Genomic DNA, 27,854 nt, shown 5'->3' with positions numbered 1-27,854 from the left:
CTAGTTTATACAAGTATAAACATGTGATATCAGCTTTGTAAATGTTATGTTTTCTGGTACTTGTAGGACATCTGCGATAAAAATCTATGTATGATTGCAAAAAGCCATGTCAATAAAAGATATATACAAAACACAGATATTTTAATAATCTAATTTCGTGTCTACAAAATATAATATGTAAAAGTATATGTAACAAAATAAATTGTTGTTGAAAATATATAGGCAGTATGTATGGTAGATTCATTTATACGTACATATATATCAAAAAAGAGGTTATGCACATCAAACGTAAGTATATATAATTATAACATAGAATTTTCCACTCACTTGCTTTAAATGTTAAGTTCACGTATACTGCTTTCTTCTATAACAAATCTTCAAGAAATAATAAAAAAGTTTTTTATATAGTACTTTCACATTATACACAAGTCTTTAAACATACTCTTTTACTTGCACGCGTTTTTAAAAGATTGCCGCGAAATTATACGGTGTACTAAACCGAAGACTACAAAGGATACGAATCATACATTGTACAGTTGAATTAAGAAATGTACATTTTTATATAAATGCATTTTATATATTGAATAAAATGTTTAAATTAAATTGTATTTATTTGTATAAAGAGTTTAAACCTATAATTAAAAATCCATTTATTAAACCAATACCAAGCATCTCAAAAATACATACGCTTTATTGAATTTATCTAATGGATTAAAAGTTAACTTTATACAAGTTATCATTAAAAAAAGTTAAGCACAAAATAAAATTAAAATAACGATGAAATTAAATATGCGTTCAATAATAAATTCGACATTTAGATGACATTTTTAAAAAATTAGCGCGCAACCGTTCTTGCAGGGTTTAGTCAATGGCTATAGAGGGGTAAATACTACCACATGATTAAAGAAATTTAATGAAACAATAGAAAACATTTAAACGTCGTATATTGTAGGGAGTTTTATGTAGAATATAATTGAGAATGACATTTGAATCATTATTGCTTACATTTCATTGGCGTTTCGATTATTGGTCGTTCCACCAGTTAATGACTGTGAACTTCACTTTAAGCGTTTCAACGTGAAATCAATATCACACAGTGGCTCTTAGAGAGGCGTGTTTGCGCACGAACGTTAAAATCGAATAAATAGTCGTCTGCAGGAAGAGTCGGAGCAGACGTCACAATACACCACGACGCGTGGTAGCATAACAGTGGGGCGCGAGCAAGTGTCAATTTGATTATTGTCATCGTTTCCGACGGTATTGGTGCTTTTGTTGAGATCGTTCGGAATTTCTACCGATGATCGGCAAATCGTGTATACAAATTCCTGTGGGTGCCGTGAGGCGGCGAGAAAGGCCACCTCTTTAAATTAAAAGAAGGAATGACGCTGGAGAATCCGTTCTTTGTCGTCAAGGAGTAAGTAAAACTTAAACACTATTGCAAACCCCTTTTAGTACTATTTTTTTAACTGTATGACTGGGTGACGATCGAAGAATGTCGATTGTACAAAAATGTACACGTTTGTTAAGTTTAAACTTTTGTTATTCCTTTCGCGACATTGCCGTTGTATATATACATCAGCCCTTTAAGAATAGTCACAAGCTGAATTACAAAGAAACCTCACTTTTGACGTTTTGAAATAATACTTTCAGGACATTTGTTATATATATATGTGTTTCATGGCAATCCTTTTACACAAAATCTTATCTTACCATACATAAATTGTAGACACCTCTAATCTTAGCTTTTTATATATTCTTCCATTTGTTGTATTATTCAACGTCGACGCGTTATATTTATCGGAAGTAGCGTTGAACTTTTTTCGCAATGCTTTTGATTACATTCAATGTTTTTTTAATTGTAAAGCATTTTAACGCATTGATAAAGGAATTTATCAAGTTTATAAAATATATAAACATAAATTCAAGAATTATTATTTTCATAAAAAATAAAGTTAATAATTTCTGCATAATGTTTTGATATAAATACATGGACAAAATGATAGTTAAACATAAAATGATAGTGTATCATCGATTGATTGATATCTTTTTATCGAAATAAGATAATTCTTTGTTTATCAATATCTCTATATCTTTTTTCTGCGCTGCAATTAATTTTCTTCTGATGAAAAAACATTATAATTGTTTAAAACGTTTCTTGAGAACATAAATATGTAATGTTTTTACTTATTATTGCAAAAATTCTAGAAATGATTAATGTTACTGTATTTAAAGCAAAAAGATAAAATTTACTTATTCCTGCCGAAAGTAGACAAATTTTTCGCCATGTAGCAAAAATTTTTGTACGGTTACATAACGCTTGTATACTATGTTCAGATAATCTACATTATGCTTATATTTATTACGAACAGAGTATTAGTACAATAAAACGAAAGGATTTAATAAAGTATTAAATAATTCAATTAATTTTATTTCACACAAGTAATCACGTTTTATTTCATCTTACTCGTTTTGCAATGGTTGTTACATTTCAACATAAGAGGATAAAGAACTTTTATAAACGAAATAGTACGTAGCTATCACTATTTAAATTAATATTTCGTTTTGTGCTCGTTATTGATAATTCTGTTTCTGTTTTTTAGCGAAGTTTGTAAGGCCCTAAATAAAAATCGCGGTTTATACGGGCGCTGGACGGAATTGCAGGATGTTATTGTCACGAGCCCTACTGTGAGTGGGGGAATTCCGATCTCGCGCGACGAATTAGAGTGGACAACTACCGAACTACGGAAAGCATTACGTTCGATTGAATGGGATCTGGATGATCTAGAGGACACGATTCATATCCTTTAATGCATGTGTGCAGGGTGTAACGTAATTAGTGGACAGTACTTTGGAGACTGATTCAACACCTAAAAACAACGAAAAAAGTTCATGTAAACATATGTTTTATTCATCTTATTTACCAGGTGTAGCGAGTTTTGTGTTGTAAGTAATAATAATCCGGCAAGCGAAACTAGTACTACGTATTCTGTTCAACTGTTTACGAACGATGTCTGATGTCTTTCATATGATTCATATCATCTCGTAGTACTCTATGAATCGATTTAATTTGTCTTTTTAATAAGAGCAATACGCGTCAGACTACTGTGTTGTGATCTTTATTCCGTATTAGAATTAAACAAGGATTTCAACAAATTCGATTAGGGATTAATAATCACATCAATAACAAGACGTCTCTAGGTATGCATTGGAATGCACGGTACTCGTTTTGAACACCTGTGTGGGTAACTAAATACGAAATAATAGAATGCAAAATATATATTTCGTAAACAAGATGAATTAGGACATATGTTTATATGAACTTTTTTCATCCTTTTTAGATGCTGAATAAGCCTTTAAAATATTGCCCACTTATTACGTTACACCCTGTATAATATACTCTGTGTATTCGATATTACTACCGAATATTCTTTCGGTAGTAAGATTCGATCACGTAACATAACATCGTCCGGGGAAAGTTTATGGACTTGTTTCTTAACTTTATCGCACTTTTAATAAATCTTATATTATAATTTACGTGCGGTGACGTTAAATCCGATATAAATTGATCTTAAATGGTTAATTTCATACATTTCGAATTTCTATATTCTATATTGTTCTTAACATTTCGTATATGAATATACGTATCGTAGAAAAGAATCCGGCCAAGTTTAAAATAGATAATAAAGAGTTAACGGTTCAACGAAGTTTTATTGAAAAAACACGAGAAGAAGTGAAGGTATTACATTTCATGTACAATCTCAATTTTTACATATTTATTTTCTACAGTATTTCACAATTTTTCCTGTATATGTATATAAAGTGTGGCGTATAATTTTTATTTAATTTGGCATGTTAAATGTTTATAAGATTTTAGTGTAATTAATTAAATATGTAAATAACTGATTTTACAACTGATTTGTTGTAGATCATGAAGGATAAAATGAATTTAAGTAGAGGTCGGGACCGCGACAATACAGCAAGACAGGTTCGTAATAATTAAGTGTTCTTTATAAGTAGAGAAAAATATAAAAACATATATATTTCATATAAACATGTAACATGTATGTACAACAATTAATTATATAATCTTCTTAATTTCCGTGTTTATATTTTGTTTTGTAGTAACAAAATTTATCACGATATAACTGACTTGATTAGTTATTTTTCGCGTCTTTAAATTCCGCTCGCAAAATAAAATTGTGAGCGTTGCGACATCTGTGAGAAACTGTCAAATTGCTGATAATGCTAATCAGCTGTGAACGTCTAGTCGTAACAGTGCGTCAGAAGTGATTCCCGTGTGTTTCTTTTTTTCTTTACGGTACGTTTTTTTATAGTTTCACAAATAAACTAGCATCAATTGGAGTATGATGTAAATACACTTTAAAAAATCTACAGAAAGAAGGAAATGGTTTATGCGGTAAATCAATACTTCTTATCGTTAATTATACATAAAACGAAATCATGAAAAAATATTTTTAAAATCTAGTAGTAATACAGCAATTTAAGTACATTTATTAAATTATTAATTAAAGCATTTTCTCCATTACGTTTCCTATCATTACATAATCAAATAGTTATTAATTCTTTAATTTAATAATTATATTCTTTCCTTATTTTATATAATTGTATATTAATACCACAGCCGCTTTTGGATAATAGTCCTGCTCGAGTTCCTGTCAACCATGGTACAACTAAGTACAGTAAATTGGAAAATGAAATTGATAGTCCAAATAGGCAATTCTTGGGAGATACACTGCAGCAACAGAATGACATGATGAGACAACAAGATGAACAATTGGATATGATAGGAGAAAGTATTGGAACCCTTAAAACAGTATCTAGACAAATCAATACTGAATTAGATGAACAGGCAGTGTAAGTTTATTGATTAATAATCTTTTATTTTCTTATAGAGTAATTTTAGTAATGGACATATTCCTGTCTAATTATTGCATATTTCAGTATGCTAGATGAATTTGGTAATGAGTTAGAGGTGACGGATTCTAAGCTAGATGCAACAATGAAAAAAATGGCCAAAGTTCTTCATATGAGTAATGGTAACTATAATAATTACATTCCTGCTCCTACTACTGCAACATCTAGTGTTTCTGATCTTGCCTCTAAACCTTCTTCTCTATCATCCTTATCAAATACAATAACTAATTGTTTTTTATGTTCTGGAGATTAAATAGGTACTGTTACCACAATTGTACCATAATTATTCAGTAAATTTATAAAATCAAAGCATTATTTACATTCCATTGCTTAACTATTTGCTTCATTCAAATTTATTTATAACATTAATTCAATTTTATTATGTGCACTTGATTTTTATCTGATTGGTATGATATTAATAACAATTTGAAGCATCTACTGAAAACATATGGGCTTCTAAAACAAATCTGTTGTTGGTCACTCACTTTGTCATTACAATAACATTGTATAACAGAATCACCAATGAACAATTTATTTTTTTATACACATTCTGAACTAATTGAAACTAACACTTAGCACTACTACCTTTTAATTATTTTTCTATTCTTACTATTTAACATGTATAGAGTTATATAGACATACGTTTAAGTTCAAAAAGTGATTTATTGGAGAGTAGAAGTCTTGTTAAAATAATATTCAAAATAAAAGTTAATAGATATAAAATATAATTTTTATTTAACCATTCAGAAAACATAAATTGAAATAAGTTTTCCAAAATACTTGTTACATTCTTGATTCATGTATAAAAAAATTAAATTTTTACATTTTTCTGCTTTCATTTTTTTGCTCAAAAAAAAAAAAGAAAAAGTTATGTGAACAAAGCATATTAAATATTAAATTCACACATTATTTAACATATTTTTATTTTATTTAAAAAATATTAAGTAATTAAAGTTTTAAGAGAATGTTAATAGTATAGATAAAATATGTTATAAACATAAAATAAAAGTAATAATTAGTACATATATTTAGTAGTAATCATTACCTGAATACTGGCATATTCCTCTACTATTTTTTGTATAAATTTAAATTATAAAATTCTATAGTAATTAATATGGAAACTGAAACTTAACAAATTTATCTTTCAAATTCTATCTGTGATCTATTCATTCTCTATGCTTTCTTTACATGATTTACATTTAAACACAGTATTTTATAAATGTTATATATACTTATATTTTCACTCTAATAGAAGTAAACGCAGACAAAGAATACTAATTTTTTACTAATGCGATTGAGAGTTTATGTGTCTACAAATAATTTAAAAATTGATAATTTACAGAAATTTATTATTTATTTGAATTTTGTTAATGCCAGAAATGTAGTATCAAAATGGACCAGTTGCAGTCATTAATAATCATTACGTATATAGTATAATAGGCACTAACGAGGGTAGTACATTGCAATTCAATAATAGCATCAGAGACGTATTGTTGAATCATTGTATATCACAAAACTGTAGATAAATGATATATTGTATTTAAGTACCTCATTTACAAACAGATTTAACAAAGTTATGCCAAATATTGTAAGCCAAATGTCAAACCAAGAAAAGTAGCACAAGTAATGTGTGCCTAAGAAAATTTTAACATACTAGACTTATAGATGAAGATATATATTAGAAAAACTTTTCAGTATAATTTGAAACCCTGATACTTCTACTTCCAATGTGTACAACATGTGATATTACTATATTAATTGATGCGTAGATAAAGATAGTTTAGTACACAATATGTGGAACACTCACATGGTATTTTGCGAAAATACCAGTCAGTTTATGTGTGTAATGAATGTAAATGAAAATATAACGTTTGAAAGAAGAAAATGTTTAAAAAAAAGAAAAAAAAGAAAGAAGAAATGTAAAAACAATTAATTGTACGTATGATGGCTGCTGATTGATTGTTTTCTCAATGCGAACAAGATTGTTCATGAATACTATGAGATTTAGCGGTTGTAATTTGAAGCTCCATTATATAAAGATTAGAATTGAGCATTAGAAACAAAAAGCATTGGTAAATTAGAAAATTAAACATTTATTCCATTGTTAGAAGAGTGTTACTAATATAATGTTGTGAATTCATACCAAAAGAGAAATTGTTTATTCTAGTATGTAACTAAAAGCTAAAATGAAAGAGTATACTTTATATTATTTCTCATAAATGACCAATTGTGAAAACAGATACAGATGAATAAAATTTGCGACTTTATTTATACTGTACATGTTGCTGTAAAGTGCCGCAAACTCCTAACCCATTAAAATTATTCAAATAACAATTACAGTAGTAAGATTATATATAAGAATTCGTCACATTAAATTCTGTGCTTGAGAGAACTCAGCTTATAAATAAAACACTTTAATTTTAGTTACAAGTAATTCTTTAAGCAATTTATTTTACCAGCTGTATTCAGTTTCTTTTAGAATTTGTGCTGATTAGTTTTAAAAAATCTCTCAACCATGGAGTATAATCTTTTTCATTTGGAATATACTTATGAATGTGCGTTTATAGATGTGGTATTTTTCTTAATTTTTTTGCTTATGTCTATTTATATAAAAAGATGAATACATATAAGAATTATTGTTTTTGGAGCTTCCATAACATAATTAATGTTGCCATTATTGATCGTTAATTATAAATAACTTCAATTCTACTCGTGTTCCTTTTAGGAATCATTTAAAACACTAAAATAGTTTAAAACATTGATCCTTTGCACTCTAACTTCTTTTTTAAAACAAAAATTCAAAATATATTTTTATCTAATTTGTTAACAATGTTCAATTTGAGTTCAATTTCACTACTTGAGTGCAGGGTATCAATTAAAATTTTCTAATACTGTTACTAAAAGCTTGTTGAAAAAGTGCATGTTCAAAATAATGTACAATGTTCACTGTTTGAAGAAGGGCCAAATATATATGCATTGATTTTTCTTATACAGTATGTATTTCACTCATTCAATTTTATCACTCTTCATTGAATGGTGATAAAATCATTTGATTCTAATAACTTTTTTTATAAGTGACGCATGTGATGTTACTTTCCGTTTGTTTTAGATCGGAGACAATGGGTAGCCATTGGAGTGTTGACTGCTATATTGGTGTTTCTAATACTTTTATTTATAATTAAGCGAATTATTTAATTTCTTAGCGTCCATAAGAATGATTGGTTCTTCTTCATAGCATTTAGTCGAATGTGTTAAATTCTGTTTTAATAACAAATTATTAATAGCGATATTTTATGATCCATTACAATAAATACTTACAGTTATTATATTTTTTACAGGGTTTTTATAAATTTCCTTTCCCAAGAGCAGGTAATAATTGATTTAAAACTGTGGTATTGTCCCAAAATTTATATTGTTTCTAATATTCCATGGTTTTTGTTCTACACTTACTCTACCCTTTAACAGGTTTTAATGATTGAAATATTAACACATCGTCACGTATCATTCGATGATTGTTAATATTTTTATTTGTATTAGATATATAACAATATTTTATAAAAGTGTCATACATAAAAAGAGTTTTATGTCGATATACATTGTAAAATATATTTAGGCTTCTATTGTTCTCCTTTAGATTACTCAAATGTTTTTTTTTTTTTTTTCAAGTTTTAATATAACATTCGACGTAAAAGTAATGCATTATTCTGCTCTTACAACCATATAAATAAGTCACACAATGTAATACATTCAATTTTGTACATTGGAAATAACAAGACTTGCCTTTTTGTCGGAGGAACTCTGGAAGCTCTCATAGAACTTAAAAAAAGACTTAAAAGACATGGCAATTACAAAAAAATGAATGTATATAGATATTATATACATATTTGTACATGAGTACAAAAATCGTATTATAAAGATGTTAAACGAACTGAATAATGCAAATGACCTGGCAATGACAGCAGAGAGAAAATATGTCTACTATATAAAATCTTTGGTATAGTATTCATTATTGCAATCACTCATATGTATACGCGCATGAAATTAATCTTTAAAAATAAATGCAAAAACAGTTCTAAATGATTTGTTAAATAAAATAATCTAAATATAAATGCAAAAATAATATTATTATCTTGTTTTCGTAACGATTCACTACTATGACATATTAAATTCTATCAAATTTTAATACAATTTTTTTGTTCAAGTGAAAATATTTTTTTTGCTTCTCGAGCATATAACTGTAATATACAGTGTAATATTTTGGTTTTTTGAAGGAAATTGATTTATTTAGGAGTTACTGTTGTAAAACATTCACACGTTTGGTGTTATCCTTGATCCATATTTTTTTAAAATGCACGTAAGGCACTTATATAGTGATATGAAAGAAAAAATGGAACGATCGCACTTTCAAGTATCATATAGTTTACAATATACTAATATTTATGGTTCCAATCGTACATGCTTGTGACAATCAACAGGCAATACTTTTCTTATGTCACCGATATTTTCAACTTCCATTCTTAATCTACTAACCTCATCTTCATAATTCTTTACCCATTGTGTCTGTAAGTTCTTTGCATCAGTCAACGCGCGAATTCTTTGATCTAGGTTTGCAGCTGCGATCTCCTTTTCAGCTGCAACTAGACGCTCTTCCAGATGATTTAAGTCAGCGTCATCTAAGTTATAAAAAATTTAAGTTAGATTTTTTAACAAAATTGCCCGAAGTAGAATAATAAGAAAAATAAATAAACCTATTTCCGGTAAATTGTCAAGTTCTTTTATTATTTCAGCTACTTCAGCTAGAGCTTTGTCCACTTGTTGTGATGCTTGAGTTCCGTTAATTTTAGCTTGACTAATTTTATGATTTGCCTAAAAAATATTAATAGCGTGGAAAATATATTATTGTTTAAATATAATATTACATTTACTAGAGATGGCCGATATCTTACTTCTGTCGTGATATTTGTATCCTGACCAACTTTAATTTCATACTTTGTCATCATGGAATCTGTAGTATCAATCCTTAGATGTAATTTTTCAGCCTCATTTCCTACACGAAGTGCTATTACTTTAGTTTCGTTTGCATTAGATCTAATAGCATTCGCTTTTATACTGGCTTCCTCTGCATATCCCTAATGAAAACATTTATTTTTCGTTTAGTAAATGAAAAGATGTGTTATATCACATATTCAATGCACGATTAATATACCTGAGCATTTTGCGCTGTTTCGTAAGCATATGTGGCGTTTTCTTCCGATCCATTTAAAACATTTTCTGCTTCCACAGCTTGATTTCCCACATTCATAATTAATTTCTCAATATTTTCTATATTTTTTAAGGCATCTTGAGCTTTAATCCATTCACGCTGCACTTCAGCATCAAACTCTAAAGAGTACGGTCGCAATTAGAAGTTGCATTATATCTTTTTTTTAATTAAAGTGATAAATACCGCTTAATTTTTTTAACGTTTCCTGAGCTTCCTTTAAAGTTTGATCGCCTCGTTTTACAGCATCGTTCGCTTTTTCATTTGCACCATCTACTTCTGCTAAAAGTTCAGCAGTAACTTCTTGTTGATCCTGCGCTTTTTCTATTAATTCTTCGCTTTTTTTTACTTTTTCTACCATTTCATTTATAAGATTTTCATGTCGGTCTAGTAATAATTGCGCCTGTTCTTTTAGCCGCAATGCCTATAATGATGTTTTCTTCTTAGCATACAGGTTTGTTTTGATATTACAAGATTTATTTTAAATTAAAATTTACCTCATCATTGACCTTTTCGACTTGACTTCGTAACTGCTCATTGTCAACTGTTGGAAGTGTTAAATCCAAAATTAGTAAATTTATCGCTTCTTGCGAAACGGCGGATGACTTCGTGGCTGCTATACTGGTAAGATTTTTCACCTCATTCATACGATGTTCTAATAGCTCTAACTTATTCTTCAATCCTCTGATATCTTCGCTGAAAACAAAATAAACTTTCTAAATAAATATATACTATGTATTTGGATAAATTACAACAAATTTTAGATTATAAAAATTTAGCGAAACGCTTAAAATCAAGCTTAGGACTTTCGCACGATACCAGTTTATAAGTAATGGATACTTACGTCAAATTAGTACTTTTTGCTATAGCTGTCTTTGCAAGATTATAGGCTTCTATTGTTGTATTTCGAGCTTTTTCTGCCAGTGCTTGAATCTTCATAGCTTCGTTAACATTTCTGTGAACAGTCTCAATATAGATAAAGATACAATATTAAATACATGTGATAATGTATTACTTACAAATCAGCTAATCCACGTGCTTCTTGTGCGATCCAAGTCATTTGTTTGTTTTGTTGACCAACTTGTTCTGCACGTGACTTTGCCTCAGTTAATGCAGTCACCCCATCTGTAGCTAAATAGTCTTCAGCATCCTAGGATTTGATAAATTGAATTTAAACTTATTCTCGTTATTGTGAATTCTATTAAAAGCTATGTAAATATTATTCTTACAGTTAACTGAGCGTGTATCTTGTCAAGTACTTTTTCTGCTTCTTCAATGCTCATCAAACCTTTAGAAGTAGTTTTATGTGCCTCAGAAGCTGTTAAGTCTACCGTTTGTGAAATCTGATCAATTTCATTCAATTGATCACGCAGTTCGTCCAGTTGTTCCACCAAAGTTTTATTTTCACCTGAAATATTTTTATTACGAATTTTGTTTAAAAAATATGAAATAATCAGTTAAACCATACTTACTGCCAGATCCCTGTTTCGCAATTCTCAAAAGATTCTTTACTCTATCTTGAATGTTTTGCAGTTCTTTCTCAAAATCTGAGTCTTTTATGACAGTTGGACTACTATTAATTTTTCTGAGTGTGTTTTCTAGTTCAGCCAAACGTTCTCTATGACCATCAACTGCATCTTGAACAAGATTATAACAATCCGGACAATCAACGCATCCATTTTGCCTGTTATGTTTGTTTTCCTTGCAACGGTCGCAACGCCTTCCTTCCACATTTGCGAGACACTGTAGTAATTATATTGTAATAATTGTACCGATTAATCTTCATGACCCACTGCATATATTTAACTTAAAGTATTTGTCAAACTTACTGGACACTGTCCATTAGTGTCACACTGTAAACCTTGGGAACCGATCCTGTCACAATCACAAGGCTTGCAACCTTCTCTGCTGAATCCATATTGATGAGGAAGACATGCATCGCAATATTGACCAGTAACACCAGGTCTACATTCGCACTGGCCACTAACGGGGTTGCAAGTACGATTGTAAGATCCTTCGGGATCACAATTACACGGTGCACATCCCTAAAATGCATATACGTTATTACTATGTTTTTAACAATAAATACTTATTACATACTTAAGAAAATTTGAAGTACCTCTCCACTTAATATGTGATAATATCCTTCTTCACATTTATCGCAATTGCGACCAATAACATGATATTTGCACTTACAATGTCCTGTCAACTGTTCGCACGGCGCTATTCTGCCATCATCGAGTTCAACTGTACCCGATGGGTAACACTGACACAACTTGCATCCGTCTTCTTTACGATCGGATAGAGCGTCTCCATAATATCCTAAGTACAAATATTAATTTCAGCGTTAGTTATCGGTGAGACATTGTTTGATGTTTGTATCTACCGACTTGTATCATGGATGAGTCATGAAAGTCACAGTAAACAAATTATGTAGTATGATGACACGGACAGATGCAATGTAAAGAAGGATTTTTATGATTAATTGTTTGATTAATATAAAAAATATGTTACATAAAAATCAGTTTGCAAATACTTGGAAACTTATGTGGCAATTTACACGTTGTGTACCTGAAAGACATTCCTCGCAGTGAAAACCAGCTGTATTGTTCACGCACTTTAGGCATTCGCCAGTTTCGTGATTGCAGTTTCGAACAGCATTTAAGTCAATGTTATTGTTACAATCGCAAGGGCGGCAAGCTACACCTTTTTCAGGATTTCCAAAATATCCATCCGAGCATGTTTCGCATCTAGGCCCTAAAGATAATGATAGTAACAGATTATTGGCCATTTATAAAGGGTATTATACAAATGTTCCGAAGGTTCTGTTTTTACCTGTTCTACCCAATGGACATTCGGAGCAAATCGGGTCTGGATTATTACCAAGTAATATACAAGGTCCATTGTCTGGACAAGGGCATGGTTTACAATCATCGGGTGTACCCTTCAATGGGTGACCATAATATCCACGTTTACACAATTCACAATTACTTCCAGCCGTATTGTGTTGGCAAATACACTGACCTGAAGTAAATTAAAGTGAAAGGCTTAAGTACAAGCAAATATAAAGTTTAAAATAAATTTTGACCATGAGTTCATTCTGTAATAAATACCAGTTTCGGCTTCGCAAATATCTGCATGGCCGTTACAATTGCAAGTAATACAGTGAGCGAAAGGTCCACCATTTGGTGGGTCGTGATGGAATCCAGGTGCGCACGACTCACAAAATTGACCTACATAGCCATTGGGACACTGACAATGTTCTACCCAATCAGCAGGATCACCTGCAGCCCCACGATGAGCCGTCTCTAGCTTAACGTCATCCAAAAATCCTCTACCTGTAAGAACGAAGCAAAATGCATTAGAAAGTTTATTAACGTAATGTAATTAATGATTAAAGATCGTGATTGACCTACCTTGATGCGTATACGTTCCACGAATTTTTATAGCTGTCAGATTCGATAAGATGGACATGAAAGCTCGAGAAGATAAACGTGGTTCCCATCCATAATTAGGATGCTCGTGCAATTTAAAATGATATTCTTGTGGCTGTAACGATTTGTGATAAATTTAAAACTAACGTACGAAGTTTCATTGCTTCGTTGTTTTACTTACTGTCACTGTAGGTACACGATTGTTTTGCCCAAAGATCGGTTGTGTGATTTGTTCACCATTTCCTCCTTCGAGTATTATATCGCGAGCAGTAGGTGCGGGACCACTTTCTCCGATTCTCAGCGTGAACGATAAATACTGATTATACGATGCTCGTTGATCACCAAGGAATCTATCTGCGCACGATCAATTTTCTATTAATATCTTTTTCACGGTTTTTGAACGTTACACAAATTTGACTTCTTGTAAGTTTTAATAAAGATTGCATTTGAATAGCGCGAAAGTATGTTTATATATTTACCAGGTGCAACGAAATAGACGTTGTCTCGGTCCAGTGCCGTAGCAGATATCGTTTGAGTAAGAGGATCGTAATGAAGTGATATCGAGTTACCAGCCACGGTAGCTGTCCATCGTTCGGCTGCTCTCACGAACATACTCTCGATTACAAGTTTAGAATATCCGGTCGCCGGTCTGCACACTGAAGAGTGACCGTAACAGAAGCACGGTGTACAACCGAACTCATTGTCCATCGCGAGATTGAAATATCCTGGTCGGCATCTATCATCAGGACACAGTGTAAGTGAATTTAATTAGAACATTAAATCGTTAATTTAACGCGTTGTTTGTTTCTGCACTTCTACGGCATACCACAATACAACCGTCATTATCCGAACCTGTCTATTACGCTTACAACACTATTGAATATTACTTCTATAATCTATTATACAATATCCTTTACATTGTCTATGATAATATTATTGAAATATTATTCTATAATGGTTACAGTTAATTCTGATCGCAACAATTTTTTATGACACTTGTTACATTATCGTTGCTACTATTAATATGTATGCTATTTTACTTATTGAAATATAATCGAAAAATTTAGTGTTCTATTATTCGAATATTTCTTCGTTGAAACCTTCCCTACTACTTCGGATAATGAAAATTCTATTGTACTACTGAAATCTTTATTCTAGTAATGTCCACTAACACTCGACATCGCTTTCCTTCAACGTTCTCTTTACAGATGCAAGTGCCAGTGACAGGATCGCAGCTCAGTGTATTTTCCAGGGAGCCGGCTACATTGCATTCGCAAGAAGTGCAACCGTACGAGCCGAAGTTGTAATAATTCGCTGCGCATTGATCACATTTGTCACCCGTGACACCAGGTTTACACTGACATCTTCCTTCGCTGTTACACTGTAAGCTTCTAGAACCTGAAATTGTACCCAATCGGTACTATTCTTTAATACTGTCCCTTTACTTTGTATCGTAGGTAAAAAAATCTGTCGATTCGATTACTGGATCACTTAAATTTGAACATCGATGTTTCGATTACCATACATTACCGCATTACTAACTAAGTTAACCAGGCCATCGACAGATTCTTTCTTCTTAACTTTCTTACATTGTAAATATATACTTTCTACATTAACATGCACCACTTTGGATAAATAGAAAGACTACATACATTTGCACTTAAACTTTTCTTCAATTCTCCTCTTCTATTTGGGACTTACGATTATTTATAAATGGAGAACTAAAGAATATTTTGGAATTTTGTAAACGTACCGGAAAATCCGACCAAAGAACAAAATTGAAAAGTGTAATAACGGGATAACGTTCTCCAAGGAATTGATTTTTCGAGTGAAAATTATTTCAATCCCAGAGGATCCGAACAGAACAGTGTTGTTGATCTTGGCAATTTGCAAGCACGTAAGTTCGAAGTCACGAGCTGAACGAGCACTTGTTTTTTCATCAAGACGGTACAGTGACGTTCGTCCTGATCGTGACCTTCGATTATGAATTGAAATTCACATCGCGGTGAAGCGAAGAGCGCATCCGTATACCGATATCGTTGCAGTTGCAGGCGACGCAATAGTTGTCTTCCTGGCGTTGGTAAAAGTTCTCCCGGCAACGTTCGCAATTCGCGCCGTCACGATTAGCTCGACAATCCAAGCAATGACCACCGTGGCCAGTCGCCTTGTACAGTTCCTTATCGAAGTAACATCTCTCCGAGTAACTATTGCAGTTGCAGGCTGTAAAAGAAAAGAAAAACCATGAAACGAAAATTTAATAACGAAACTCACAAGTACGGTGTCTACACCGTGTAAAAAAACCATCGTAGATTTCTCTCAGAAGTTAACAATAACATTGTCCGGATATTTACTGGATCCCGAGTACCATGGAAGAATTCCGTCCCATCGCGATGGTGTGGATATCGTTACGATCTCGAATATTAATGTCACGACCAATATCGCCCGTAATAAACACTCCATCGTGGCTCTATAGAAGAAAACCGAGAAAATACGATTTACTTCGGTTGTTCTATCACTTGATACGTGAATTCATCTCAGAGATTATCTCGTTGGACGAACGTGCTCGTGTGTTCGCGGTACTCTCGTAAATCGTTCGGCGACGGAAATATATTCGCGAGACAGAAACGATGAATCTGTTACGATGCACGTAAGGGGATTTAAGAACATTCATAAATTGAACATTTTCCGTCGTCGGTTTCCCACTGATCGATCGACGTGGAAAATCAAAATTAAAGGTCCGTAACCGGAACCGAAGTCGATGAACGATTAACGATCAACGTTCAAGACTGGTCGTCGCGATCCTGTTCTCGTTCTAACTATCCGTTCGCGTGCACGATATCGTCCAATTTCGCGGCTCGATCGACGCGATAAATAAATAAATGTTCACTAGTATCGCGGTATCTTGAGCACTGAGCTCTCGCGGCTACAGAAAAGCTGCATTGTGTGCCCCTGCATTGCCAACAATCCCCACTTCAGAACAAGCAATGAACGTAAAAGGTAAAGCTGGTTAGGTAATGCCAACATGCTCGTGAACGCAAACTCTCTTCGGCCGCTCGAGAAGGTGATACCCATAATGCCAAAGAAATCTTTCACCCTCGTGTAGATATTTTTTATTCGTTACGACGTTACTGATAAACCGAACGGATAAATTTCTTTAGAGCCTCGTGAACTTTTGTACGCGTACTTTTTTTTTAAATTTCATTCAATATATAGACGCTGTATTCTTCTTTGGCGAGATACGTGTACGATATCTTAACGCGTCGATCCCTCGAAATTCGAAATTCAACAGCAACGTTGTTCGAACAATCGTGATCGATTTTTAATTTTCACCTACGATCAGAATCTCCTCCCGACCGGTGGATCGGAATTTTTTTACAATAATTACGATCCCGTTTCATTTATTAAACCGTCGTCCCGTCTTTTAAACATTTGGCGTTTTCTCGTTTCGGATTCACCGATGGCCTCTTACGTAAGACTCGTCTAGCAAATTCTACATTAAGACCGAGATTAGATTTGAAATGTTTGCACGTCGTGTTTCCCTTAAACGATGTTGAAAAATTATAGATTTGTATTAAAGGTACGTGACAATCTTCAACAATTTCGCTAAGAATAAACGAACACTTTGTACGAAATCTCCAAGAAATTATCCGTAACTTGGAAACAATACCAAGCGAGATATATGTTAAAATGGTACCTCGAGTGTCGTACACGCTCTGATGATACTTCGAATGTTTTCGTTCGATGTGAAATTTATTTAAGATCTCACAACAACGCAACGGTGTTATATTGAAGGTGATAGTGAAATTTGAACAATTACGATTTCTTGCGACGGTTTCGTACCATGGGTAAATGAAAATATAATTTATGATAACTGCGAGCCATGCGCTTTGGTCACCGGATATAGAACGGTGAAAAACGGCCGTTTGAAGAGCAGGTTTGCCAAGGCCCACCTACACACTGACCAGTATACCGACCTTTCAAAGATACCCTCTCTCATCACCCACACAACGTGCGTGTTCGTTGCGGATAGTCACAAACACGTGCTCTATCAACGCGTTCATTTTTTGTTCGGTATACTACACTCTACGGTACGAACATCGGTATTCTGAATATTTCGTATATAGATATGGATATATAAACGAACGAGAATTTGGATAAATTGATCCGTGTCCCTTTCGTGAAATACGCAGACTCGTAAAACGATCCAATTTTCTTAATTTTCGACCGTTTTTTTTTTTTCTTTTTTCGACGAGCGTCGAAAAAATGAAAATTATTTCAGGAAAAAAAAAGATACTCGATAAAATACAACTCACGCTCGTCTCGTTGAAATAATTACGGTATACTTACGTTTGCATTCGTGCGCGTTCGTAGTTGTAGCACGCCCCCATGGCGCGTCGTTGTAAAATGGCAAACACTCGTTACAATCCGGACCCGCGGTATTGTGCTCGCATCTGTAAAGCACAATTTATCGTAAACAATTGAAAAACATCATTCCGCTCTTGAGAGTTGTCGATCGATTGAAAAGAAGGCTACTTCGAAATTTACATAAACATTTCGACAAACGCTAAAATCGTAACAGAAAGATTGAGAAAGATTAACGGTAGAACTATCGATAAATTCCCGTATACTAAGGTATACATCGTGTGTATATCTGAGGCAAACAAATGAACGAGGAAAAAAGGAGTTTGTACAATTAATCGTATGTGTAGAATAGAAAAAGCCATAATACCTTCAGAAATTATGCTAAAGTAAAATACGGTGAAGTAAATGTCTTTGTAAAATCAGTTGGAACCAGTTATTTTGATTCGTTGGAAGATCTAGTGTTGAAACTCGGAACAAGGAGAAAATTCGATCGGTTAGCGAAACAATATTTTGCAAAAATACGGTTCAGAACTTCTCGTACCTCCGAGGAGTAGAATAAGGATGAATATAATTCGATGGTGAATTTTAAAGTCGGTACGCGATATTATCTCCGTTTGAATGGGGATAAATAACGATACAGACGTCTGGTAATTTTTCATCGGTTAATATGCGTCGAGGAAGATACACTTATAAATTATCTTACCTACATACTCTGCGAGTTCTTCCATCTACGCTGGTACTGTTTACACATTCTCCAGCGTGGCCATTGCAGGCACAACGTGCTCCAACGGCGACGTCAGCGATCGCATAGTAGTAGGATTTCAATACATGATCATCGCCGAACATTTCATCACCGAATGTATTTAGTCTGTCCAGCGTGATCCTTAAATCGATCGCTTGGACCCATTCCTTGAAACGAAAACAAAGTTCGTCGTTTAGTTATTCCACGCAAGGCGTAGTATCGTTCTTAAACAGTTTTCAAAGTTTTTTTGATCACATCGTTCGCAAAGTTTACGTAAATTCCGTTTTCCTTAACAATGATTCAAGGTACCGACGACGGTGCAAGAACATTGAAAACGAATTTGAGAAGAACTATATTCCGTTAATGTAGAGATTCACCAGGAATTTTTTCTTGGAAAAGTAAAGTGCCATTTTAATATCGAAAAGACTGTTTAATAATTCGAACGTAACTGTACGTAGTTTGTAATTCCTGTTGACGAATAAAACGTTCGAAATTTTTTTCGAAAATCATGATCCGATGAAATTTTGTTTATTTGAGTTTACCTTAGATTAAAATATTGATTCTCTTCTTTTTTTTTTTTAAATTTATATTTTAAGTATCGTTCCAAGATTGGAGAAAACAACTCGACTATATTAGAGAATCCGCGATAATCGTTGCAGTGACTCAACGATTTTATGTACGTACCGATGTTTCAGTAAACGGAGTATTATACCTGCAAAGCCGTATTAGTTTCGAAGTAGTAAGCCGAAGGTCGACCTTCCAGAGTGGAAAATGCGACCGTGCCCTTTGTCAGCGGTGATATATCGGAAAAATCCGGGGTACACAGCACCCTTGTGTCGTCCCCTTTCACCGTTTCCTTAGACTCCGGTAAACCATAGTTATCTCTGCAAGCCTGGGAATAAAACTGATAAGGCTCCCATGGTGAATCCTCATTTTTCCTTTTGAAGATGCCCCAGCTTTCCGGACGCGGCGACTCAAAAAGTACTCGAACGTACGTTATGTCGAAGGTCTTGCCTACAATCATGTTCGTTTAAAAATAACAGTGAAAACGGAAAATACGAATTAAAATATTTACCGTACAATGTGAGTATTAATATTTATATATTCTACTGCGCAATATTATAAATGTAGTCGCAGATGATATATTTTAAATACGAGAGAACGAATCAAGTAACGTCGAAGTCCGAGGAAACGTATTCTACGCCACTGTGATTCTCCTACGATTCTACTTTTAAGAGAATGAAAAAAAAAAAAAAAAGTATAGATTAAAATATTTATCGCGTATCGTTTCAATCGATTCACATTTCTTGTCCATTGTTATTATTAATACAGTTGCAAATAGGTTATTTGAATATGTAAAAAAGTTTAAGCGATATTGAAATTATGACGAAAGCGACGAGTTCTACGCCATTGCAATTCTCCACTGTAAAGCCAGCGGGGTGCAAGTGGCTGATTCTTTCGTAAATGAACATGTGGCGCACAGACAGAGATTCTATACATTTCCCATTTTTAAGGAGGATCTACTATTATCCGGATTCTTTTAGCCACTCTTTAAACCAGTTATTCAATGTAATTATTTGTAATTTGAACTAACGGAGTTCAATATAGGAAAGTGTTTCTGCTTTTGGAATAGAGTTCGTTCAGCAGATTATTTTCTAACGGCACACGCTATTAGCGGATTCTGAAGATGCAACGTTAGCATTCCTAAACAGAGATTAAGACCATTACGCTGTGAAACTTTACAATATTATTTATACATATATATATATATATATATATATATATATATATATATATATATATATATATATATAAACGACTCTATAATTGTACGATATTCTTTCCTTGAATACAAAAATTGTATCGAAATATAGTAGTTAAAAATTGAAGACAATTTTTCAACTAACTGCGTAAGTAAAAGCATTCGAACGGAAAAGCTCTACCGTTGAAAAATAGAATATTCACGCTCGAACTCGTGCCTCGCCTGTGTTTCTTCATCGTTCGTGTTCCGAGAATTATCTCATCGTGCACGCATCCTGATAGATAAGGAAGTAAAATGGAAAAAGAAGACGAGAGGCGATGGAAGAAAGAGAACGACAAACATTGAGGATGTGTTAAAAGTTCATCGCGGATACTGATGAATGAACTCTCTTTTTCTATCTATAGTTGCGAGATTTGTCGAAGTTTATCTATTCTAATTCTGCAAAGGAACACATTCCTTGGGATCTAAATTACAAAACCCGATCGATCACGAACAAACCGATTCAAGTGGACGTAAGTTATTGCCGATTCGTTACATTGGTAATATTGCATCGTACCTAAATGAAGTGTGAGATTAACTTGATTCGGATATTCGATGCCTTCGAACATTGTTTCCGACTGCCACCAGGTCGCGTTGTCATTATTATCATGATCGGTAAGGAACAAAGCTGGATGGTCGCCATACCGACATATCTCGCAGGACTTCTTTTGGTCACCAGTCTGTTTACAAAATTCTGTAGGTCGGTCCTGGCCGCACGTGTTCGTTGCTTCCATAAGCACATTGAAAGCTGCGTTCTCGAAAGGTGGTATACACCTCTATAACACAACACGTTCAACAACAACTTTCAATTATAACAATTTAAATTCATATCAAAGTTGTTAAAAAATCATCATGTTCCAAATTTTACAACTACTTTTTTTGTACGCATCGTTAATAACCGAAAAATTTGAAAATTATTGGATATAACTATTTCTATCCTTCTTTTATCGAAATTATCAAAATTTAAATTCTCAATATTAAATTTGAAATGATCTTCGATGGTTACGATAAATTTTCAGATATAAAATATATACGCAGAGATACAAGGTATCCTTGTAAGAGGTGAAACATTATTATAGAACCATCTAGGTGCCGGTGTGTAGTGCTTGACTATCTGTAGGTAGTTTCGTTTCCAGGAAGTTTAAGGAATAAGTTTTGCTGGTAAATCCTAACGACGATTTAAAGTCTCTCGATGTCATTGCATTGGGCACAGTTTTGCAGGATTCGTTTTAAAGGAGTAATATTTCCGATTATGTTAATATTTTCGAAAAATTATAGATTCTTTGCACTATTCTTTTGACAAAATATGGACCGAAATGTACACTAATTATTCATAAAGGTTGAGTCAAATTAATCAATACCTTGCAGACTCTTCGTTAAAAACATTCAGTATTTCGACTGTAATATTCATACGAAAAAATATAAATATCTATAAAACAAGAACGAAGTTTATTGCTTCAAATTTGGAATTTTTGAAATTCTTTTACGTTTAGAACATCCACCTAACTTTATCTTTATATGGCTATCGTTGCAACTCAATGTAACTTCGAACCTTACTTTGATAACCTAATCTAGTATCGTACAAAAAAGTTGGAACTATGTTGACTAAGAACGAACGAGAACCTATTCACGATTGTATTTATACTTCTAGGCTAGTGTTCCTACGTGTAGTTATTTATACTTGTGAAATAAATGAACTAATACAAGATTTAAAAAAGCAATTAAATTACTATACTACATTCGAGAACGTTGTTCGAAGTGTAAAGTCAAATGTAGCGCGATTTACATTACATTATGTTAGTAATATATTTCTCAATATTTACATAAAATTTAACAACAAAATTATTTAAATGTTACTGAATTGTAATGCATTGTGATGTTTTACATAAAAAGAAATCTAATAAAAATAAAGTTATTTACAAACCTGCGGCTGACCGTTGTCATCATAACACTTATCTTCATCACGATTTTTTAGAAATCGATTATAAAGTTCTTCCGACGGTTCGGGATCCGCAAGTACCACCACCAAAGAGATTGCAACTAGTATCAACATCCTCTTGTGTCTTCCTCGCGTCATATTTGAATGTCGTTAGGTAACCCCTCTTTGTTTTAACGTGGATCCACTTTCTTCAGCAGATATAGGTAAGTCCGTCAATTAGAAACTCTCACTTTTTCGAATTTCTTTGAAGGTTAGAGTGAGTATTGTTTCTCGATTGAGTCCATCGGCAAGGAGATCCGCAACAATAATTTTTACTTTTTATTGCCGAGGCCGCATTCCGCGAACGGTTCTCGCCTTCTTATCTAACGTTCATTAATCTTTACATTAGTGTACCGAATAGCTCCTGTTTCTTGATATACCAAACTTGATATATCGATTTTTTTTCTTTTATATTTAGAATAAACAGCGAATAACCATAAATAATTCTGTACAAATAAAACTCTTTTTGAAATTGTATTCAGTAATTTTCTTCTCTTCATACTTTATTTTAATACCGCCATTGTCATAATATGGATGTGACATGAAATTTAATGCACAAATTATATTACTTGATTACCATAAAGGAATCCAAAAGAATCAAAGTATATTTAAAAATGTAGCCAATAATATTGAAATTTTGTCTATAACAGACAAACTAATATGACATGAATAGAACAAGTCTGCCAGCAATCTCATCATTTTTAATTTAAAATAATGTTTTTCTACATTAAATTATTTACAGGTGGCATTCGTTCAGATAACGATGTTTGTGTACTTGTACAACTATTCAAATCTCGATAACTGAGGAACTTATATTATTACTTATACTTTAAATATTTTAAAAATCCTATTCCTTGCTATCTACATCAAATCACGTGAGACTAATATACATATATTCGATTACACGACTTTTAAGCGCACAAATCACAAACCGCAATCTGATGAAACATTTATGAAATGAAATTCAAATTCAGAAACGTTACTTTACGACATAATTGCAATCGAAATCAACCGGAAAATTTCAGGCTAAGAAAAAATCTCGCGTCTCTTACAAAAGGAACAGTAAGATCTGTAAATAATTAACATTCACAACTGGATGAAACACAAACCAATTTGTAAAGCGTTCACTGATTTATCAATTAACAACGCTCGCACTAGGTATCGCGAATTTTTAAAACCAAAGGATAAATTCTCGTTCTAACCTCTTCGACCGACAGAAGACTGGGAAACCGTGAAGAAAGGCTCTCTCCACGCGACAGTACACTGAGAAACTGAACGAGAGGAGTCGTGAGTGAGGCTGTGGGGAAGTCGAGTGTACCGATACTCGGTGTTTGTGGTGGTAACACGCCGCCACTCGTGGTAGAAAGTGCAGGCCCAGAACAAGCCAAGAGAAGCGTAGCGATGGAATTGTTAGGGTTACATTTTATATATTATTATTATTAACAATAGTATATACACAAGCAATAATTATATATATACAGATTTAGTTATTCCCGGATGTATGATATTTTAAGTAAAGCAATTCAGATATTGAACTTTTTGCAAATTATTTCACATCAGATTACTTTATAAATAGTACATTCGTATGTAGTACCCCTAATTTTTGAACGTAATGTTGTATTTAAATGTACTTTTTATTACCTTTAACTTTGCTCAACATCTGTATCTGTAAGTATTTATATATTTTTTGCGTTTCTAAAATTTCTATTTTAATATGAAAAAATATATTTGTCACAAATTTATAAAACGCATAATGTATTCTAATTTTTTTATAACAGTCCTGCATTCGATAAAGGAAGTATAGAGAAGAATAATTTAATAGTTTCAGGCTTTCGTGAGCGAAATCGGAATTTATAGATCGCTTTATTAGCACTCATAAACAACAATCCGTATCTCGTTAAAACGGAAGTAAGAAAGAGATTACTCAGGAAACGATGACTTCTTCCTTCTTCACCTCCTACTACTATTTCATATACGATTACTTTTTTAACTTTTTGATGGTCACGTCATTTGTTAACAAAAAATATGGAAATTTAACATCTACGTAAAAACTGTATAATGAAAATTCGAGTTTTATAATGGAATAGTAAAACACAATGACAATAGGGGGTAAAATTATAAAGTCACTTTTAAAATGCAAGGTAATCTAAGCATATTGAAATATTTTTGTACGCGTCTATAGAAAAATTTAATTTCTACAGTTTACTGTCCATCACATGGGACACACTAGGACAATTATCTTTCTACCAGGAAATGTGTAGCGATACCATAAGATCACCCACGCGTTTATAATTCTTTGATCAGTAGACAAAAAATTAGATTAATTTTTACAACATCGTACTTATATTTTTATAAAAATCTAAACATATATTATATATATATTTTTTCATATTATTGCTCACGATAATGTTATTAGATAATCACAAAATATATACAAATTAATCCTTATTACTATTTAACTAATGTAAAAATAAATGAGAATGTTGTTTCTTAAGCTGCATATTCTATATTGCTATATATTTAAATAGTTTAATCTAAATAAAAATTATACCCATCAGAAGTAAAATTGTTCATTTTATCTTTTATATTTAGGGATAAACAATATCACAATACGGTACAAACACTATAAAATATAATTAAAAAAACACTTCGTTAAAACCGGGTGTGAATGTTTTTTCAATAAGTATTATGTTTTAAAATAATTTTAATAAATTATGGACGTTTTGTTTCCTTATCAAGAAGCGTGGAAAAATATGCTTGCAAATCTTGAAGATTTTTAAAGACATCTTTTTTATGAACATTTTGTTCGTTTTTAACATCATCATCGTGTTTAATAAGAATGGCATTCCAATTGGCGGTTTTAGCGCCAATGTAATCATTTTTGACAGAGTCGCCGATATGTATTGCTTCCTGGGGAGTTACATCGATACTGTGCTGTTCCTTTGTTAATCTGAGCGCCTCGTTAAATATCGAAGTATCTGGTTTCTCTACACCGAAATTGTAGGATGTTAAAACGAACGAAAAATAAAAACGTATCCTCGTATCCAAAAGTATCGCTTCCAATCTCTCATCGAAATTCGATATCACCCCTAAGATCATGCCCTTTTTCTGCAGATATTCCAGTAATTCGATCGTGCCTGGATACTTGTGCCAGCACATGCTTGTGCCGTAGCATTCTATCAAACTGTTAGCAACCTAAGGGTCATAACGATAAACAGGGTCATCGATAGTAGATACGAGTTTGGTTAAATGGGTAAAATCGGCGCTTCTCATTTTTTTTTCTAATTTATTTTTGCGTTTTCTTTTAAAAACATTTTTCTAATTCATAAATATTATCTTACGCCATTGAAATGAGCACAAAGAAATTGAGTTGAAGATAATAAAAAAATATAATAATTGTTGTATAGATGCACTTCAGTTACAGAAAATATCTTAATTTCCTGATGTATACATTTGCGAATATTTCTAACAGTACATGATCGAACCATTTTATATAATTCACCATTAATACGATTTATCATATTTCATTGTATAATATTCTTTGTAGTTATTGAGTTTATAATAATGTAGTAATAAAATAAAGAGTATACGATAAAAATATAGATGACTAATATAGCGGTAAATGCTATGTACTTTACAACTCAAAATCCTTTTCACAAAAGGTAACGCATCGCGCAAATAATATTGAAGTAACAACAATAAAATTAAATACGAAAAGAAAGACGAATAAAAGTATTCATTTTGTTTAAAAAAATGTAAATTATTTATATATTAGATCATCACCTTATTTAAAGTACTTTCTGAAATGTAATTATGTTGATCCTTGAAAACATTGTGAACAATCTGTCGCCACCAATTCTCCCATCCAATGCCTGTGTGTTTTCCATAGACAGGATGTTCCACGCTAAGCTTAACAAAACTGTTTTTGAAACTTCGCGCCAATTTGCGCGGATCGACCGACAAGCCGTGCTGAGTCCCGATTTTGACGTAATGCTCTTCCAGTTTTGTCATGAGTAACGTGCCAGTGACATCGAACGTTACCAACCGCGGTCGGATGAACTTAATCATCGTTAAATCTTGACTACGAAGAGAAACACTATGTATCTATGTGGAACAGTGTTTTTACCGCACCGTATGAGAAAAAAGTCGCAACCACTTCGTGTCGGAAACAGTACTACCAATCGATTTACTGACATGACAGGTCTTTTAACATCCCAAGCGCCGCCAAAAGAAAACAACATAATTTCGAATCACGATGTCTAAAAATATCAGTTTGATATGGCCTTTCGTTTTTGTTTAGATATGTCTCTTACTATTCTTTTTACAATCTTAAAACGGTCGGTGTGTAAAATGCGTTTTAAAGTTAATGCTATGACGTATTAACTTTGATGTTCTTTACTGTAACATTTCCGTTACAGTAAGGAATAAATTAAATAAAGAATTGAATTATATGAATTGTGTATAACTCTACACGATACCAAAGCAGTTTTATTTATGGATTTATTTAACATTTTATGAAATCGATCAGCTTGAAGGATAATATAAACTTGACTTACCTCCAAAGTAAGAAAAGCAGTATAAAGAAATACAAACCGTATAACAATGAAATGCGTTGAACTTGTATACTTACGTACCTCTTTCAACAAGAGCTCAAACGTGACGATTATTTTGATGCCGTTGACACGTGACATATACGTGAGAAAAGCACGTGAACAATGTTAGATATTGTGACACGCCTCCCACCCTATTGTCATTTCCTACAAAAATATGCAAATTAATTGGTCCTTGTATGTTTGCTTTACACGCATTATTCTGTAATAATATTTCTATATTTTGTAGTATGAGTTTCTTAAAAAATATTAAAAAAAAAAAATGTATTATAATAAATTACTTTGGTTAATATTTATAATATATACATTAAAAATTGTAGTTTCGTATTATACTTTTAATTATTAGTAATTTATGTTTTCGGTATATTATTTACACTTACCGGAATAAATAAATATTATAATTTAAATTTTGTTGCAGGAATAAGTAGGTAATTTCAAATCTGTTTTTTATTGAAAAACTTTGAATGAATAAGTGAATATTTTATATAGAAACTTAAACAAATTTACACAATACGAAAGATACATAAAAATGTTAAATTAATGTATAGAAACTTTACTGAATAGAATGAGCTCAGAAAAACGTACGAACTTTATATACAATATTTTAATCAATATTTAACAGTTGGAATAAGTACATAATACTTCTTCGCAGTCTGATCACGACGTAGTAGATAAAAATGTTTATTCAGTATATAATGTACACAAGCATCTTTAAGATGCGTATGTACATAT

At 32.4% G+C, this 27,854-nt stretch overlaps 3 protein-coding genes across 7 annotated transcripts; 1 reads left to right on the top strand and 2 right to left on the bottom strand.

Moving 5' to 3' along the window:
* Positions 1–1,149: 1,149 nt before the first annotated feature.
* On the top strand, positions 1,150–8,261 carry LOC143147775 (syntaxin-6). 2 transcript variants are annotated; one of them, XM_076313354.1, is made up of 7 exons: positions 1,152–1,414; positions 2,601–2,797; positions 3,642–3,736; positions 3,926–3,985; positions 4,643–4,875; positions 4,963–5,057; positions 8,045–8,261. In XM_076313354.1, the coding sequence occupies exons 1-7, from the start codon at positions 1,380–1,382 to the stop codon at positions 8,128–8,130; spliced, it is 801 nt and encodes a 266-aa protein (XP_076169469.1). In that variant the 5' UTR covers positions 1,152–1,379; the 3' UTR covers positions 8,131–8,261. The 2 variants fall into 2 exon arrangements, with proteins under 2 accessions (XP_076169468.1, XP_076169469.1); XM_076313353.1 differs by lacking the exon at positions 8,045–8,261 and having other exon boundaries at positions 1,150–1,414; positions 4,963–5,603.
* Positions 7,835–24,875, bottom strand: Lanb2 (laminin subunit gamma-1). Of its 3 annotated transcripts, none has more exons than XM_076313350.1 (26): positions 23,715–24,875; positions 22,459–22,835; positions 21,052–21,310; positions 19,446–19,747; positions 18,695–18,900; positions 17,977–18,080; positions 15,661–15,849; positions 14,802–15,027; positions 14,109–14,365; positions 13,811–13,983; positions 13,612–13,744; positions 13,309–13,533; positions 13,031–13,219; positions 12,767–12,952; positions 12,315–12,517; positions 12,025–12,240; positions 11,668–11,938; positions 11,425–11,603; positions 11,215–11,345; positions 11,040–11,150; positions 10,693–10,891; positions 10,382–10,619; positions 10,142–10,317; positions 9,882–10,064; positions 9,684–9,801; positions 7,835–9,608 (listed from the first exon to the last, which is right to left on the bottom strand). In XM_076313350.1, the coding sequence occupies exons 2-26, from the start codon at positions 22,609–22,611 to the stop codon at positions 9,373–9,375; spliced, it is 4,863 nt and encodes a 1,620-aa protein (XP_076169465.1). In that variant the 5' UTR covers positions 22,612–22,835; positions 23,715–24,875; the 3' UTR covers positions 7,835–9,372. The 3 variants fall into 3 exon arrangements, with proteins under 3 accessions (XP_076169465.1, XP_076169466.1, XP_076169467.1); XM_076313351.1 differs by lacking the exon at positions 23,715–24,875 and adding an exon at positions 23,622–23,639; XM_076313352.1 differs by lacking the exons at positions 17,977–18,080; positions 18,695–18,900; positions 19,446–19,747; ... (1 more) ...; positions 22,459–22,835; positions 23,715–24,875 and adding an exon at positions 15,981–16,523 and having other exon boundaries at positions 7,837–9,608.
* A 138-nt stretch (positions 24,876–25,013) lies between these two features.
* On the bottom strand, positions 25,014–27,642 carry LOC143147776 (rhythmically expressed gene 2 protein). 2 transcript variants are annotated; one of them, XM_076313355.1, is made up of 4 exons: positions 27,503–27,642; positions 27,147–27,269; positions 26,296–26,593; positions 25,014–25,707 (listed from the first exon to the last, which is right to left on the bottom strand). In XM_076313355.1, the coding sequence occupies exons 3-4, from the start codon at positions 26,578–26,580 to the stop codon at positions 25,225–25,227; spliced, it is 768 nt and encodes a 255-aa protein (XP_076169470.1). In that variant the 5' UTR covers positions 26,581–26,593; positions 27,147–27,269; positions 27,503–27,642; the 3' UTR covers positions 25,014–25,224. The 2 variants fall into 2 exon arrangements, with proteins under 2 accessions (XP_076169470.1, XP_076169471.1); XM_076313356.1 differs by lacking the exons at positions 27,147–27,269; positions 27,503–27,642 and adding an exon at positions 27,069–27,127.
* Between the last annotated feature and the right edge of the window lie 212 nt (positions 27,643–27,854).

Source organism: Ptiloglossa arizonensis, chromosome 6 (assembly GCF_051014685.1).
Source record: "Ptiloglossa arizonensis isolate GNS036 chromosome 6, iyPtiAriz1_principal, whole genome shotgun sequence".
Classification (NCBI taxonomy): domain Eukaryota; kingdom Metazoa; phylum Arthropoda; class Insecta; order Hymenoptera; family Colletidae; genus Ptiloglossa; species Ptiloglossa arizonensis.
The sequence above is the reverse complement of the archived record's forward strand: the minus strand, read 5'-3'. Positions and strand labels throughout refer to the sequence as shown.

Bases quoted from the DNA above. Each gene is read 5' to 3' on its own strand.
- LOC143147775 (XM_076313353.1), top strand. From the start codon at position 1,380: ATGACGCTGGAGAATCCGTTCTTTGTCGTCAAGGA. The intron at 1,415-2,600 runs GTAAGTAAAACT...TCTGTTTTTTAG, and splicing joins CCGTTCTTTGTCGTCAAGGA to CGAAGTTTGTAAGGCCCTAA. The intron at 2,798-3,641 runs ATATCCTTTAAT...ATATGAATATAC, and splicing joins TGATCTAGAGGACACGATTC to GTATCGTAGAAAAGAATCCG.
- Lanb2 (XM_076313350.1), bottom strand. From the start codon at position 22,611: ATGACGCGAGGAAGACACAAGAGGATGTTGATACTAGTTGCAATCTCT. The intron at 19,748-21,051 runs GTACGATGCAAT...ACATGATTGTAG, and splicing joins TAATCTCACACTTCATTTAG to GCAAGACCTTCGACATAACG. The intron at 9,609-9,683 runs GTTTATTTATTT...TTTATAACTTAG, and splicing joins TGACAATTTACCGGAAATAG to ATGACGCTGACTTAAATCAT.
- LOC143147776 (XM_076313355.1), bottom strand. From the start codon at position 26,580: ATGATTAAGTTCATCCGACCGCGGTTGGTAACGTTCGATGTCACTGGC. The intron at 25,708-26,295 runs GTGATGATCTAA...TATGACCCTTAG, and splicing joins CAGAAAGTACTTTAAATAAG to GTTGCTAACAGTTTGATAGA.